Source organism: Eschrichtius robustus, chromosome 14 (genome assembly GCF_028021215.1).
Source record: "Eschrichtius robustus isolate mEscRob2 chromosome 14, mEscRob2.pri, whole genome shotgun sequence".
NCBI lineage: Eukaryota > Metazoa > Chordata > Mammalia > Artiodactyla > Eschrichtiidae > Eschrichtius > Eschrichtius robustus.
This window is the reverse complement of record NC_090837.1, coordinates 38,813,622-38,826,273: the sequence shown is the minus strand read 5'-3', so window position 1 is coordinate 38,826,273 and position 12,652 is coordinate 38,813,622. Positions and strand designations below refer to the sequence as shown.

The window sequence follows — 12,652 nt, the reverse complement described above, 5'->3', positions numbered from 1 at the left end:
GAGAGAGTGAAAAATAATCTCATTTAAGATCACATCAAAAAGCATAAAATACCTGGGAATAAACTCAACCAAGGAAATGAAAAACCTATACTCTGAAAACTATAAAACACTGATGAATGAAACTGAAGATGATACAAAGAAATGGAAAGATATCCCATGCTCTTGGATTGGAAGAATTAATATTGTTTAAATGGCCATACTACTGAAAGCAATCTACAGATTTAATGCAATCTCTATCAAAATACCCATGACATTTTTCACAGAATTAGAACAAATAATCCTAAAATTCATATGGGACCACAAAAGACCCTGAGTTGCCAAAACAATCTTGAGAAAAAAGAACAAAGCTGGAGGTATCACCCTCACAGACTTCAGACTCTACAACAAAGCTACAGTAATCAGAACAGCATGGTACTTGCACATAGACACATAGATCAATGGAACAGAATAGACAGCCCACACCTAGGTTAATTAATCTATGACAAAGGAGGCAAGAATATGCAATGGAGAAAAGACAGTCTCTTCAATAAGAGGTGCTAGGAAAACTGGACAGCTACATGTAAAACAATGAGATTAGAACATTTCCTCACACCATGTATAAAAATAAAATCAAAATGGATTAAAGACCTAAATGTAAGACCTAAAACCTAAAACTCCTAGAAGAGAATGTAGGCAGAGCACTCCGACATAAATCGTAGCAATATTTTTTTTGGATCTGTCTCTTAAGGCAAAAGAAATAAAAGCAAAAATAAACAAATGGGACAAATGGGACCTAATTAAACTTAAAAGCTTTTGCACAGCAAAGGAAACCAAAAACAAAATGAAAAGACAACCTATGGAATGGGAGAAAATATTTGCAAATGATATTACCAAAAGGGGTTACTATCCAAAATACATAAACAGCTCGTACAACTCAGTATCAAAAAAACAAACCACCCAATCAAAAAATGGGCAGAAGACCTGAATAGACATTTTTGCAAAGAAGACATACAGATGGCTAATAGGCACATGAAGAGATGCTCAACACTGATGATTATTACAGAAACGCAAATCAAGACAACAATGATATCATCTCACACCTGTCAGAATGGCTATCATCAAAAAGTCTACAAATAAAAAATGTTGGTGAGGACGTGGAGAAAAGGAAACCCTTGTACACTGTTGGTGAGAATGTAAATCGGTGCAGCCACTATGGAAAAGGGTAATGTGGGTTCCTCAAAAAACTAAAAATAGAACTACTACATGATCTAATAATTCCTGTACTGGGTATATAGCCAAAGAAAATGAAAACACTAATTTGAAAAGATACATGCACCCCAATGTTCATGGCAACATTATTTACAATAGCCAAGATATGGAAGCGATCTAAGTATCCATCAACAGACAAATGGATAACGAAGATGTGACACACACACACACACACACACACACACACACAACGGAATATTACTCAGCCACAAAAAAGAATGAGATTCTGCCATCTGTTGTAACGTGGATGACCCTAGAGGGTATTATGCTTAGTGAAATAAGTTAGAGAAAAACAAATACTGTATGATATCACTTACATATGGAATTCAGAAAATAATACAAATGAATGTATATAGCAAAACAGAAACAGACTCACAGATATAGAAAACAAACTAGTGGTTACCAGTGGATAAAGGGAAGGGGGTGGATGATAGGGGTCAGGGATTAAGAGATACAAACTACTAGTATAAAATAGATAAGCAACATGAATATATATTTCAGCATAGGGAATTATAGCCATTATCTTGTAATAACTTTTAATGGAGTATAATCTGTAAGAATATTGAATCACTATGACATACATTTGAAACTAACATAATATTGTAAATGAACTATGCTTCAATTTAAAAAAGAATAATTAAAAAGTAAACCCTCTTGGGGCTTCCCTGGTGGCGCAGTGGTTGAGAGTCCGCCTGCCAATGCAGGGGACACGGGTTCGAGCCCTGGTCTGGGAGAATCCCACATGCCGCAGAGCAACTAGGCCCGTGAGCCACAATTACTGAGCCTGCGCGTCTGGAGCCTGTGCTCCGCAACAAGAGAGGCCGCGATAGTGAGAGGCCCGCGCACCGCGATGAAGAGTGGCCCCCACTTGCCGCAGCTGGAGAAAGCCCTCGCACAGAAACGAAGACCCAGAACAGCCATAAATAAAAATAAAAAAAAATGTTTAAAAAAAAAAAAAAAAAAAGTAAACCCTCTCTTTGTTATTTCCCATGATGTAGGAAAGCTATGTTGTGAAAAAAGTCCAAAGTAATACTAGAAAGTAAAACAATTCTGACATAAAGTTAAAACACTTTACATCATAGGTATATTCCTAGTTATCTTGATTGAACTAATGCTAAATATAAAATGAGAATCACATCAATCAAGTGTAGTTAGAAATAATGGGTGGTAGAGAAAAACTACCAATGACTTACAACCTGGATAATCCACAGCTGAATAATTGAGAGTTTATTTGATATCAGATCCAGATCAATGACTCTATGGAGAGTGAATCCTACTTTATTTCACAAAATATTTATTTTTGATAAATTGTATGGTGTTCTTTAATGCCTAGTTTAAAAAAGTCTCTTCATTAAGGTGAATGTTTTGAGAGTTAATAAAAAAGTGAAAGCTAATTTTTAAGAAGTTACTAAATGCAAAAGTGTTTCTTACTTAAACTAATATATAATCCCCAGCTAATTCTGTGATTTTAAAAATTCTGTGATAATTTAAAATAAACTTGTATTTTAACTCCTTTATCTCAGAAGGAATTTTATAGGTATGAAATACTCACCTAAAAGTGCATTTTTTCCATGATCATCTGGTAGAAATCGCTTGTCTACAGCACACACTAGGATGTGTTCAGGAAGATTGGGAGACTTGGCCCCCACCAGGAGGAATCCTGCTGGGATGTCGATTTGTTCCATACACAGAGATACCAAACGCAAATCCTTTCCTGCTTGACAAAAACCTAAAAACCAGTAAAAAGGACACAGTGGAATGTTTAGAGAGTTTATAACTCCTCATCACCCATTTGGAGAGTTGATTACCTGTGGGAATCACTATTAAGGACTAAATTTAAAGTCCATGTACTCCAACCAAAAGACACATCTATCATATGTGCTCCTCTGAGCAGAGCTAAAAAGACACTAAAAGGAGGTATTTCCAACTGTTTTAGCCAACACTGATGACTTTACATTTTCTGATCCACAAGTAAGCAAATGATAAATACACAGCAAACTCTGAAAAACATACGGAATTTTTATGTGCACATAATATAGTATTTTTACTTTCAATGCAAATTCACTTCTCTAAATGGGGACAATCATAGAACACAGATGTTCTCCATTTCATATAGGAAGAGACTGAAGCTCGGAGTTTGGTGAATCATAAATGAATGGATCAGAACTAGAACTCAGAACTGTTTAGGTTATTTGCACTAGGAAAGACATGACAAAACCTTACATATCAATTTACATTCCCACCAACAGTGCAAGAGGTTTCCCTTTTCTCCACACCCTCTCCAGCATTTATTGTTTGTAGATTTTTTGATGATGGCCAGTTAAAAAAAAACAAAACAACCTTACATAACCACTTTGTAACCATAATGTATTACATTAATTCATTAGTTCGTCATTTATTAAAAATGATTTGCAACAGATGCTGTCCTAGGCCTGGGGATAGAGCTGAACAAAGTACACTTCCTCTAAGAACTCACTTGTAGCCAATTAGAAGAATGTATAAGGAACTGATAATTACAAAACAATATTACAGAGGACAGCTATGTTCTGCTACAAAGCACCAATCTCCACATCTTCTGGGAAATGATTCCCACCACTCTAGTTATGTGATTTCCCTGGACAGCTGTGATATTCCAGATTGAGCTGGAGCTGGCACCCAGTCCAAGATGGGCCACTGGAATATCCCACCTTTCTGGTCATAGCTGATCACTCCAGGTGTGGGTACCCGACATAAACCAGGACAATGGAGGATGGACACCTAACTCTCACACACAAACCTGAGGAGACCACCATCATTATTGCCCAATACAAAGTGGGCCAGAACCATGCTAGGTTCTCCCAGCATCAATTCATATTATGATGTTAACCAAATGCCAAGAAACAGTTGGAGGCCATCAGTTAGTATATGAGAAATAAAAAGAAAACAACATCCAAACATCGTATGAAGTTATGGTGCATAGGAATCTGCTGCATGGTCTGGATCATTAAACCTCAAAAGCAGACACAATGGAATAAGAAAAAGCAAGAAATCAAAGACTAGAATGATAAAGACACTGGGCTTCAACCATTTCAAGCTTGTAGATCCCCTTTTAACCTTAAAAAATTCAAATATAACTTCTAGTGTTCACAAATTGAGAAAAATAATATCAAAATGCTATTGTGAATTCTTTAACAATTTAAATGAATCTGTATTTTATTATTCACAATATCATCTATATTTATTTGGACAATAGTCATTTATACATGTGAGTCATATTATTTATTCAGTTTACAAACATATTTTGGAGCCTAGAGATACATAGAACCCTTAAAAAAATCTGCTGTCCCCACCCCCATTAAGGGACAAAATTCACAGGTTTGAAAGTTGGGAGATGATGATGATGATGATGATGATGATGATGATGATGATGATGATGATGATGATGATACTAGTGACAGTTAAAATTTATGGAGCGCTTAACATAAGACAGGTACAGTGCTAAACACTGCAGAGATTTTCTCATTTAATTCTCTCAACAACTCTAGCTAGGTATCACTATCTCTTTTTCATATATGGAGAAAATGAGGCTCAGAAAGGTGAGAGTATTTGTCCAAGGTTACAAAATGAGTCCCATAATGTCCAGTGATGTTAGACATGGAAAGTTTGCTATATAAAAACAGGTGAAAAGCGTATTATTCAACTTGGCCAAAAAAAGCGCTTAAGAATAGTTATAATCCAGAGCTAAAACCTGGAGGGGTGAACACAGACTTTTTCATGAAATTCTGAAATACTAAATCTAGGGGCATTTTAAAGTCTCAAAAGGAGCATTAATTTTTTTAATCAAAGGAATTATTAATTTGTGTATAGACAGTAAACCTAGAAACATATCTCCCCTAGGAGGTAGCACCTTTATTATGACTTTCTCCAAAAGGCAAAACATAAAATACCCTCCCAAATGGTGTAGAAAATTCAATGATGAGAGGTTTACGATTACCTATTGATGGAAACAGGATGCTTGAGGAGCTTTCTCTGTCACTAAGAAGTAGTACTACAACCTTCTTAAACTTTCAGTCATTCAATATTAGAAAGAGTAGACAAGTCTGTACCAATCTGTACCAGTTTGCAAATTATTACAAGCTTTTTAGAACATCAGAGCTATATGGAACCTCAAGGTCATCTGATAACAGGATTTTCCAACAAGTAGTTATCAAAATCCCAGAGATTCGTAAAGGTATTCCATGATACTTGGGAACTATAAGTGAAACTAAAATAGATAACATTACCAATTTCTGAAAACTAATAAATAATTATTCTAATATCCTACTTTCACTTTGTTTATTATTATTATTTTTTATAAATTTATTTATTTATTTATTTTTGGCTGCATTGGGTCTTAGTTGCTGCGCACGGGCTTTCTCTAGTTTTGACGAGTGGGGGTTACTCTTCGTTGCGGTACGCAGGTTTCTCATTACGGTGGTTTCTCTTGTTGTGGAGCATGGGCTCTAGGGCACGCGGGCTTCAGTAGTTGTGGTGTGTGGGCTCCAGAGCACAGGCTCAGTAGTTGTGGTGCACAGGCTTAGTTGCTCCGCGGCATGTGGAATCTTCCCGGACCAGGGCTCAAACCCGTGTCCCCTGCATTGGCAGGTGTATTTTAACCATTGCACCACCAGGGAAGTCCCTAATATCCTACTTTTAAAACAGAATGTTCTAAGGGCTTTCCATGCTATACATGTAGGGGTAGTGGAAATCAGCTGAACGAACTCAGGACTCACTCAGCTGAACCCCATATCAATGTGTGGTTTTGATTACTACACATTTTAAAATTGATTTTATTATCAGTCACATGTATTGATGTGTTGCTTAATTTATATACCCATAATGGGCTGTTGGCTAATAATGGGAAGCTTAGGGAACACGGATTTGATGGACACAGTCATTTTATAAGTGTACCTAAGATGCTCTCTGCTAGATATGAAAGTTAGATTCAAACCCAACCCCACTCATCAAATTATAAAATTATATAAAATGCACCAATATGTTTCTAGGGCACCAAAAAAAAAAAGCAATGATAAGGTAAAATTTTAGTGATTATAATCCAATTTGGCTTTTCATGTACGAGGGAAAAGGCTACCTCTTTCAGCAGCATGTTATTTGTACAGAAATTCTGCAAACAACAGCCTGAAACGTTTTCATCACGTAGAGCAAAAATTATAAAAATAAATTAGTACATCCTTTTAATCCTAAAGCATACAAACCCCAAAATTTGGGTATTAAAAGTAGATTTTGACTCTTTTTTTGATGCTGGGAAATATTTAAATACATTTGGCTCCCCTTCTCCACCCCCCAAAAGTATAACATTTTATTTTTGAATTTGTCAACAAAACATGCTTTTCCTTACACAACCAATTTAAAATAAATTAAACAGCAATGACTGAATGATAAAATTTAGGCAATATTTTCTCATGCATGAATAATATCAAAGAGTATATTAATATACTAATCTAAAATAAATATTTTCTACTTAAAATCTACTCTTTATCACATGCCATATAGTGACAGAATTAGTTTTTAAATTCCTAAGGGGTTCAAAAGATTATGTATTACTATAAGAGAGATTTGTAAGTCAAAGATTGGGTAACACTAATCTATCCCAATCTCTTTAGTATGTAAATGAGGAAACTAGGGCCCAGAAAGGTTAAGAAAACAGCCCAAGGTCAAATACCCAGCAACCCACCAAGTTGGGACCCAGGTCTCTTGACTCCAGGTTAGAGCCTCCTTTGTCCTCGTTAACATCGCTCTGACTCACAGAATGCTTCACCTTCCCTGGTCTGATGTAGGACCCTCTCCTATAGCTTCTTCCTTGCCTATCCTTGCTGAGTCTCATCACTCAACTTTCCAGGCTGAATCCTGGGGGATACTTGACACAGTAGCCCCTGCCACCCATGGGCTATGTCAGCAACCATCTCTCTCACACCTGCTGATGAATCCTTAAAATTCATGGTTTTGCAAGTCACAAAGGTGTCCCTTGATTAGAGAGGGACATTTCTGGTGAGCTTTCTCAAAGCAATACATTGCAGCCAAAGGGAGATTAAGGGGGAAAAGTACAATTTCAGTTTTGGGCTAAACAGGGATAGAGTAGAGAAGACACAGTCAGTGTGGAAAATATCTGAAGAAAGCAGGATTTTCTCTGGAAGAAAGATGATTTCAGAGTGGTTTCTGTGGTATAATGAAAACTACACAGTCCACTCAAATTAAGAAGCACAAATAGCTTTCAGGGCTACAGCATTTGAAGGTTTTCCCATTTATGATATGAGGACACCTAGAGGTGAAAAGTAATAATTATTAATGACGATTCTAGGAGAAGAATGTTTTTCTCATAGAAGGAGGAAGCAAACCTCCTCTTAAAATTTTTTTTCAGAAAGTGCTTGTGACAATGAAAAGAGAAAATGTCCTATTTTATCCTAAAAAGAAAACCGTAATCATAGGAGCATATAAAAGGGGCACAGGAACCAACTGAAATTGCTACCAATGGCCAAAACTGGAAAAATTGGAGCAAAAAAATAAAGTAGTATTGGATTATAACCCAAAACATAAAATAAATATTCATAAGTGTATAATGATATAAATAAATGACTGTATAAATTAATAAACGAGGGAGAAGAGACAAATTTCCATGCAGTAGAATTCCAAATAATGTATTAGATACTCTGCCCTCAAGGATGTGGAGAATAGCTCCCTATTCCTTAAGTGTGGGCTGAGTGCAGTTACTTTCTTCCACAGTAATGGTAATGAGGGCGGGGCGGGGGGGGGAGCGTGGAGATAACACTATCTCAGCCAGGTGATCAAGGTCAACATCAATAGTCATAAATCATGTTGATAGTATGTACCCTTGATATAGTATGATGAAAATGGCACTTTACCTCTGTGATCTTCCTCCCCCAAACCCATACCCCAGTCTAATCAGGAGAAAAACATCAGACAAATTCCAATAGAAGGTCTGCTAGAATATACCTGACCTATAATCCCCAAAACTGTCAGGGTCAGCCAAAACAAGGGAAGTCTGAGAAACTGTCACAGCCAAGAGGAGCCTAAGGAGACATAACAACTAAATCTAATGTAGTATCCCAGATGGGATTCCGGAACAGAAAGAGGACATTAGGTAGAAACTAAAGAACACAAATAAACTATGGACTTTCATTATTACTAGAATTACTAGTAATGTAACATGCTAACAATAGGGCAAACTGTGGGGATATATACAAACTTTGTACTATTTTAGCAATTTTTCTGTAAATCTAAAACTGTTCTTAAAGTCTAACAAAGAACAGACTTGTGGTTGTCAAGGAAGGGGGAGGGATGGATTGGGAGTATGGGGTTAGCAGATGCAAATTATATACAGAATGGATAAACAACAAGGTCCTACTGTATAGCACAGGGAACTGTATTCAGTATCCTGTGATAAACCGTAATGGAAAAGAATATATATGTGTGTGTGTGTGTGTGTGTGTGTATGTATATATGTATAACTGAATCACTTTGCTGTACAGCAGAAATTAACACATCATTATAAATCAACTACACTTAAATTTTTTTTAAAGTCCATTTTTAAAATGTCCTGTTTTATCTTCTTGCCTTCTAGTTAATCACCAGCACAAGCCACACAGGTGATTTAATTAAGAGGAAAGAGAATAGGTGAGAAAGAAAAGGCAAGGCTGAGTCCAGGAACAGGGTCAGGAAGAAATCAATCCAAGGCCAGAAATGGTTGCAAAGTCAAGGAAAAGTTCCTGAGTTCACTTTGTAGTTAGTTTGAGAATATGCTCACAAGGGTCTGGACTGTTTCCTCCAAACCTTCATTCTTGGGATTCAGATCAGCTAATTATATACAAAATATATCATCAGGGATCCCCAATTAAGAAAAAATATATTATGCAAAGAGCAATATTTAATGTAGTTTTTAAAAAAGATTGAAAATAAGCTCTGTGTGTCTCTAAAGAAGTAGCTAAAGAATCTATGAAATGTGATTATATTTCAAGACCTATAGGATCCAGATATCTGGTGTAGCAGGTAGTTCAATTTCCCCACTATTAGAAATATGTCAGAAAATTACTATAATAAATATTAAATCTCAATTAAAACCTAAGATAAAATAAGAAGTAACCTTATTACTCCCCTCTAGGGTAATTTTAAATTATATCTGAACTAATCCTGAAAGACAGATAGGATCTTTCTTTTAGAGGCTACTGGAGGACCTGGGAAACAGTACCCTAAGGCGGGGGTGTAAGCCTATTTACTGTAGTCAAGGAAAGAAAAGTACGTTATGGGGCACACAAATAATTTATTTGACAAACTTGCCCCTACTCTCAAACTCATTTTCTGGGAGTAATACTGACATGCTGCCTTAAAACCAAGACTCTTGCAGCAAGTGATTTTAATTTTAAAGGGGAGCCATAGTGCAGAGCCTTTCTTTGTAAACCTCATCTGCATTTCCTTAATAGCCAAGGTTTTCACTTCACAGAACCAGATTTTGCATTCTCCAATTATCTCCAGCTTGAAGGTTACAGAGTAATCTAAATGGGGGAGGGGAAAGTTTACTGAAACAGCTGTAAACACAAACTAATCAAAGCAGTATTTGGAGGCCTAAAATTTGGCGGCCCTTTACCCCTTTAGACATCAACTGCCTCCCAGCAGGGTAGGAACCTACCAATAATTTACATAAGAAATTAGCAGCCAGAATTTACATCTGAATGGCACCCCCAGAAGCCCATGGGGTGTTAAGTATCTGCTTATCTAAATTGCCTCTAAAAATAGCTTTACCTTCCTTTAAGTCTTAGGAGTCTTAGGTAAATAGAGGATTTCCCATGAAGAGGTGGTATGCTGAAACAAATCCAGGCACTGTATTGCCCTATTTCACTGTCATATTCATAAGGAAAATTTCAGGGCTCTTCTGCCTTTGAGGGAGAGGACTCTTGGAACTACCTTAGAATGAGCCAAGCTGAAAGAGCTATGGGCAAACTATAAACTATCAAATTATGAACTAATTAGAAATCAGGCTGGGATGGCCAGAAAACAGCACCGTATACCACTAAATGGAGGGAAGAGAGTATAATTTAAGTTGTTACATCACCAAAACCATGAAATACTGAAAACGTTTTATGTAGGATTTTCTTTTTAAAAGTGTGGTTGGGGCTTCCCTGGTGGTGCAGTGGTTGGCAATCCGCCTGCCAATGCAGGGGACACGGGTTCGAGCCCTGGTCTGGGAGGATCCCACATGCCACGGAGCAGCTGGGCCCGTGAGCCACAGCTACTGAGCCTGCGCGTCTGGAGCCTGTGCTCCGCAGTAATAGGGGCCGCGATGGTGAGGGGCCCGCTCACCGCGATGAAGAGTGGCCCCCGCTCGCTGCAACTAGAGAAAGCCCTCGCACAGAAACGAAGACCCAACACAACCAAAAATAAATACATAAATAAATAAATTAATTAATTAAAAAAAAAAAGAAAGGAGGGGGCAAATTTTAAAACACAATCTGCAGCTAAGTCAGCTGATTAGTTTAAAAAAAAAAGTGTGGTTAAAGCCTTGGTAGAAGAGGAGGTTGAAGATAAATAAACTGGGATTATCAAAATATGTTCATTTTAATCTTCTAGCGATAACAGTATACTGGATGAATGTTCAAAATATATGGAAAAGGTAAATATTAAAACACCTGATATCTCTGTAATTGTTTTGAGAGTGGAACAGAAAGACGTAGAAAGAGAGATCACTAAAATAAAGTTTCTGAAAGAGTCACATTCTTGCAGGAAGCACCTGGAGCATTGAAAAAGTCCTGAGCTAGGTCTAGGCTTGCCTCTGCCACATACCATCTCAGAGAAGTCATTCAATTGCTGTGAATCTCAGTCTCTTCATCTATAAGATGGGGTGATAATGCTTGTCTTTCTTAATAGACACCTGCTATGAAATCACAGGCAATAATGTGAGTGACAGCATAATCATTCCTCATTCCTTTCTGTAATTACTGGTTTCCAGCCTTGAGCATCCCATGCAATGATTGGAAACTAGCCAGACAATATTAGAGGAATTGGAAAAAAAAAAAAAAGAAGAAAGGAAACCCACCATCTGTAGTGCAAGACCCTTCGGGGGCAGGTTTTTGTGAATAGGGAATTGGTGGGCTATTTGAATCAGACATTTCTTCATCATCTTCGTCATCTTCCATTTCATTTACTGTTAGATTGTTAGAAAAATCCAGGCTTCCATTTTGAGTGTAGCGGTGTACCAAATCTTTATCCAGATCCTCCACCTTGGGTTTTACATCTGGGTAAGCAAATAAATCATAGCTAACTTAATAAAAATGCTTGTGGGAAAATAACCAAAAGAAAAATTCATAGTTCTGAAAAATATCTGAGGACAGGGAGACTGGCATTGGCTAACATTTAACCCATTTATTTCAGATATCCCCAGATTTGGAGATCCCACTTCTATTAAAAGGAGTCTAGGAATGTGTGGGATTGAGAAACTTACCTGCAGATGAGAAAGGATGCTGGTCAGGGTCCAAGTAAAGCTGGGAAAAAATTGGTCGTGGTACCACACTACTACATCTGAGAGAGGCTTCTATGGAGTTGTGGAGAGCTTCTTCAAATCGAGCAGATTTCAGTTGCCCAGCATATGAATTCCCCATGGTCTACACTACCTCCCAAAGAAAAAGAGAAAGGAGAAAATTGATACAATTAGAGGGCCATATGTCTGCAAAGTACACAGATAGCTGATATAAACTATACCCATATATCCTAAGATTGGAACTATATGAACTTTACCTATATTTCTTGAGACAACTTATCTATTTATCTGTTACATCACTTTTGCTTCTTGTCTTTAGAATCCAAAGGGGCTTTCAAAAAGCCCCTTTAAGGGATCTTGTATCTGAGGATCAAACCATAATAAGTGCTTTAAGTGAAGGTTCTCCAACTAGTAAATCAAGATCGACCTGTCAATCGTGAAGCCCAGCATGGTGACAATGGGGCCACACCTTCTTAAACTGGTGGGCTGCCAAAACCCCATAGGAACACTATCAGTGGTTTCAGAGTAAATATCAAATTACTTCTCTCTCTACTAAGGTCTTATTACCCTAGGAGGGAAAAAGAGTCTTCTCTGGAAAAAAAAAATAAAAGCTTTATGATAATATATTTGACAAATTCCTGAAAGCAAGATTTGAGCCTTTTAAAATTCAAAGAACTTGTTCATGTATTATTAGTATTTATTTGAAAAACAATGTTATTCCTTATGCTTAGTTTGAATCACAGTCTTATTTGGGACCCTTTAGGAAAGTACAGAACAAGAAGTTTTGAAGCAATCGCCTTTACTTCTCATCACTAGTTACAAAAACTTCCATATATATCAATAATAACTAAATTTATTGGGTGCTAACTGTTAGCTATG

General features: G+C 37.1%; 1 protein-coding gene across 3 annotated transcripts in view; it reads right to left on the bottom strand.

Moving 5' to 3' along the window:
* GREB1L (GREB1 like retinoic acid receptor coactivator) overlaps window positions 1-11,894 on the bottom strand; it is a 122,872-nt gene extending 110,978 nt beyond the window's left edge. For all 3 annotated transcript variants that reach the window (XM_068562955.1, XM_068562956.1, XM_068562957.1), the window contains exons 1-3: window positions 11,738-11,894; window positions 11,333-11,530; window positions 2,801-2,977 (exon numbers count right to left, since the gene is read on the bottom strand). In XM_068562955.1, the coding sequence (XP_068419056.1) occupies window positions 2,801-2,977; window positions 11,333-11,530; window positions 11,738-11,894 (532 nt within the window). The remainder of the gene's footprint in view (window positions 1-2,800; window positions 2,978-11,332; window positions 11,531-11,737) is intronic.
* Window positions 11,895-12,652: the final 758 nt, after the last annotated feature.